Source organism: Letharia columbiana (genome assembly GCF_014066305.1).
Source record: "Letharia columbiana isolate WasteWater2 chromosome Unknown Sc0000017_s0, whole genome shotgun sequence".
Lineage (NCBI taxonomy): Eukaryota > Fungi > Ascomycota > Lecanoromycetes > Lecanorales > Parmeliaceae > Letharia > Letharia columbiana.
The window spans coordinates 446,337-451,282 of NW_023501057.1; the positions used below are offsets into that span (position 1 = coordinate 446,337).

Below are 4,946 nucleotides of genomic sequence, written 5' to 3' on the forward strand. Positions count from 1 at the left end.
ATATATTATATTAATATAATAGAGATAATAAGTTAAGTTATAGTAATATTCTTCGCTTACTAAGTAATAATTTAATATGAAATCGTAGAGAGTATATAACGTGGGATCTTGAAGAGCTAAGCCGTATTCTTAACGATAATAATCTTATTACCGCTTAATTTCTCCGTAATATTCTTCTACTGGCCGGAAAGATATAATATAATATGGAATATTAACCTATTATATCATACTCTAATATAATATAAGTTATTGAGATTTGCATAATCCCATACCTAGTATGATATGGGATCTTGACGGAATATATCACGGTATGATATATCTATAGTATTATACCATGGAATGGTATATGTATGGAATATCCCGTTGAGATTTCTATATTTAGAAGTATAAAGTAGCTATTCTAATCATCATTCTAGTCAACGGCTAATCGTATCTACCCCCATTCGATATACTACCATGGCTGGCACTACCATGGCTGGCACTACCATGGCTGGCACTACCATGGCTGGCACTACCATGTCTACCACTACCATGGCTGGCACTACCATGGCTGGCACTACCATGTCTACCACTACCATGGCTGCTACTATCATGGCTGCCACTACCATGACTATCACTCACTATCATGACTATCACTACCATAGCTACTGTCGAAATGTGGCCCCCGCGCATCCCAGCCACCGTGTTCTTCAGCCACCTGATTTTGTACTGTATTTAGGACCTGGCCCCGGAGAGGTTTTGGAGAATCAATCCGTCCGTTCTACACATCACATACCTGATATTTTAACAGCTACCACTACCATGGCTATCACTATTTATTATTCAAATAGCCTACTATCATATGGTAGCTATGATAGTGCCAGTCATGATAGTGCCAGCCATGGTAGTGCCAGCCATGGTAGTGCCAGAATGATGACTAGAATAGCTACTTATACTTCTAAATATAGAAATCCCAACGGGATATCCCATACATATACCATTCCATGGTATGATACCACAGATATACCATACCGTGGTATATCCCGCCAAGATCCCGAACCCATACCAGAAAAATGGAATGGTATCCGACCCTATCCATATCATACCCGGATACGGTATGGTATCACTTAGTATGGAATATCCTATGGGATATACCATACCTTTCCGGCCAGTATATTCTCCGCATTTATCTATTATAGTTTCTTCTCTTACTTCTTAATATAGTAGAGATAATAAGCTAAGTTATAGTAGTATTCTTCGCTTACTAAGTAATAATTTAATATAAAATAATTAAGTTATAGTAGTATTCTTCGCTTACTAAGTAATAATTTAATATAAAATTATAGAGAATATATAATATAGGATCTTAAAGAGTTAAGCCGTGTTCTTAACGATAATAATCTTATTACTACTTAGTTTCTTCGTAATATTCTTCGTATTTATCTATTATAATTTCTTCTCTTACTTCTTAATATAATAAGAATAATAGACTAAATTATAATAATATTCTTCGCTTACTAAGTAATAATTTAATATAAAATCGTAGAGAGTATATAACGTGGGATCTTAGAGAGCTAAGTTTATTCTTAATACTAAAAGTCTTATTACCGCTTAATTTCTCCGTAATATTCTCTATAGTATTCTTCGTAGTATTCTTCACATTTATCTATTATAGTTTCTTCTCTTACTTCTTAATATAGTAAAGATAATAAACTAAGTTATAGTAATATTCTTTACTTATTAAGTAATAATTTAATATAGAATCGTAGAGAGTATATAACGTGGGATCTTAAAGAGCTAAGTCTATTCTTAATGCTAGAGATCTTATTATCGCTTAATTTCTTTATAATATTCTCTATATTCGCTTACTATAGTAATTTCTCTTATACTAGCTAAATAGATTAATATAAGATCGTAAAGAGTAAGTCTATTATATTACTACTATTAATAACTATCTTTATAATATTCTTCGTAGTATTCTTTATATTCGTCTTAAAACTAATTTTATTAATAGCGAAGATTGCGAAATATAGTAAAAAATTAATTAAGTTTCTTATTAACTTAATAGCGTAGTTAATTACTAATTAAAAAAAATTATAAATTTAATTTATAGACCTTTACTCGTTATAGAAATATTAAATTAATTAGAATATTTTAAAAGCGATTAATTAGAAAGTTCTCGAAGTAATAAATTAAAAGATTTTATTATAATTAATTAGAAAGTTTTAAAAGTAATTAATTAATAAATTTAAATAGTAATTAGCTAAGTATTTTAAATAGTAACTTATTAATAAATTTAACTATATTAAAAAAATATAAACTTTATTATAAAAGAAATTTAAGATTAAAAACTTTAAATATATAATATAAAATAATATATAATAACTTTATAATCTAGCGATAAGTTTTATAATATATTTATATAATTTTATTAATTTTAATATATAAGTAAATAATATAATTAGAAGAAAAAGAAATAAATATTATAATTCTAAATATTATAATAAGAAAGAATTTAAATATACTTTTCTCTTTTTTAATTATTACTTTAATTATCTAACTTTCTTTATTAAATAAAATTATTAATATATTATTAATAAAAATAAATAGTAAATATATTAATATATATAATAGAATAAGATAGAGCTAAGCTTAAGAATCTTAAATTTATATATATAGTATAAGAATATAGTTTACTAGCGGTTAGCTAGCGGATATAGACTATAAAAGATATAGAGTCGTTATAGAGTTTAATAGTATATTTGATAATAGAATTAATCTTTAAGAAATATTAAAACTTCGAGGTATACGAAGTAGATCTATGTCCGCTAAGCCCCTAGATATACGAGATATATTATTAAAATTAGACTCTAAAAGAAACTCTAATATAATATATATAATATCGATATCTTAGTATAAATAGTATAAAGGTCTATAACGTATTAAATTTAATAATTATCTTTTCTTCTAAATCTTAATTTCTAGGCGCTTAAGTAAAAATAAAATACTTATTAAAAAATCTTTAAACTCTAATAGAGAAATAAGAGAAAAGAGTTAATCTATTAAGATTATAATATCGTTTTAATAATATAATAGAATTAACTCTTATACGTTATAGACGCGTTATTAATATATTATATAATAATATTAATACTATCTTCGAGAATAATATTACTTTTATAATATTAATTAATAATAATTTATAGTAAATTAATATACTTAATATTAGCGTTTTTATAACGCTAGTTAATAGCCCTTATAGCGAATAATATTAGATTTAAAAATTTATAATAAAATCTTAAAAACTTAATAGATAAAAGAAGAGAAAAGAGTTTTCTTATAAATAACGTTATTTTTATAGCGTATTACGTCTATAGCGAAGTAATATAATAATAATCTTTATTATAAGAATTCGAAGAAAGTAATTAATAGAGCGACGTATTCGCGATAATATCTTCGATTATTAATTAATAATAGTAGAAATAATACGATAGTTAGGCGACGCGGCCTTAAAGATAATAGTAAAATATTATCGCGTTATTACTATCTACGTTACTAGATACTATTCGCTAATAATAGCGCTACGATAAAGAATATAAAAATCTCTTTCGAATTATTTATTTTTATTCTTTATAACTTCTAATATCTCTTTTATAAATATTTACTTTAGCGCTATAACGTTAATATTAATACTAATATAAGTATAATATATCTTATTATATTAATAGTCTACTTCTCTTTATTATAAGTATCTTATTATTATTAATCGCGTTAATATATAAGCTAATAATTTTATAGTACTCTTTTTTAATAATAATAATAACTTTAATAGTAAATATATAATCGTCTTATAAGCGCGATTATTAACCCTTAACTATTTTTGCTATTATCGCTTTATATATATATCTATTAATAAGTTCTAATATCTAATTTATTATATAAAACTTATTTTTATCGAGGCGATAATTTATATATTTAAGATAAGTCTTCTCTCTATAATAACTATAAAGCCGAAAGACGCGATATTAATCGCTATATTAAAATTCCTCTATACCTTTAGATATAGATAAGAAAATTAATATAACGCTATCGTCGCGTTAAATAATCTTAAAAGTTATTTTATTAACGGGCTAAGCTTAATAAGAAGATTACTTAATAGTATAAGTTATAGAAATATACGATAGTAATAACTTCGATTATCTTTATTATAATTATAGATCTCTAAGGCTAGCTTATAGCGGTATATAAGCGTATAAAGAAATTAAAGAGAATAAATAAGTTACTAGAGAAGAAGCTTAAGAGCCTTTATCGATATATAATAAACGTCGATAAGTATTAACGCGAAGACTATACTTTAACTATCTTCTTATTAGAGAATTAGATTAATAGACTTAACTCGAAATTTAACGCTAAAATAATAGAGAATATTTAAATAGTAATCTTTTTTTAGTAATAGCGTTAATATAAGATTTTTAGATAGTTTTTTAATAGCTATTCTAGATAAAAATACGTTTATATTAATAGTATATATTTTAATATAATAAATTCTCTTTATAGTAGAGTTTAGTAGATAGTTAAATAATATAATTATTTTTTTAATCTATATTTTAATAGTAGTAAGTATAGAGGAGTACGCGCGTAGTATAAGTATTATCTAGAAATATATCTAATCTAGTTAATAGTTATATCTTATTTTATTATCTTTATTTACTCGTTATTAATTTATATAATTAATCGAGCTCTTTAATAATAAGAGATTTATTATTTATTATTTAGTACTTTCGCTTATTATCTATTTATTTATAAATTTAAATTAGCTTATTAATATTAATAAATTTATTATCTAATAGTTATTAATTATACTCTTCGCTCTAATTAATTTATTTAACTTTATATTAAATATTTTTCTTATATTTAATCTTATTAATAATTTCTTTAATCTTTTAAAATTTATCGTTATTAATAAG

General features: G+C 24.0%; 1 protein-coding gene across 1 annotated transcript; it reads left to right on the top strand.

Annotated features, from left to right (window-relative positions):
* Window positions 1-456: 456 nt before the first annotated feature.
* HO173_005998 (uncharacterized protein) lies at window positions 457-1,110 on the top strand (the record flags this gene model as incomplete). The annotated part of the gene is made up of 1 exon (XM_037307910.1): window positions 457-1,110. The coding sequence occupies one exon, from the start codon at window positions 457-459 to the stop codon at window positions 1,108-1,110; it is 654 nt and encodes a 217-aa protein (XP_037165170.1).
* Between the last annotated feature and the right edge of the window lie 3,836 nt (window positions 1,111-4,946).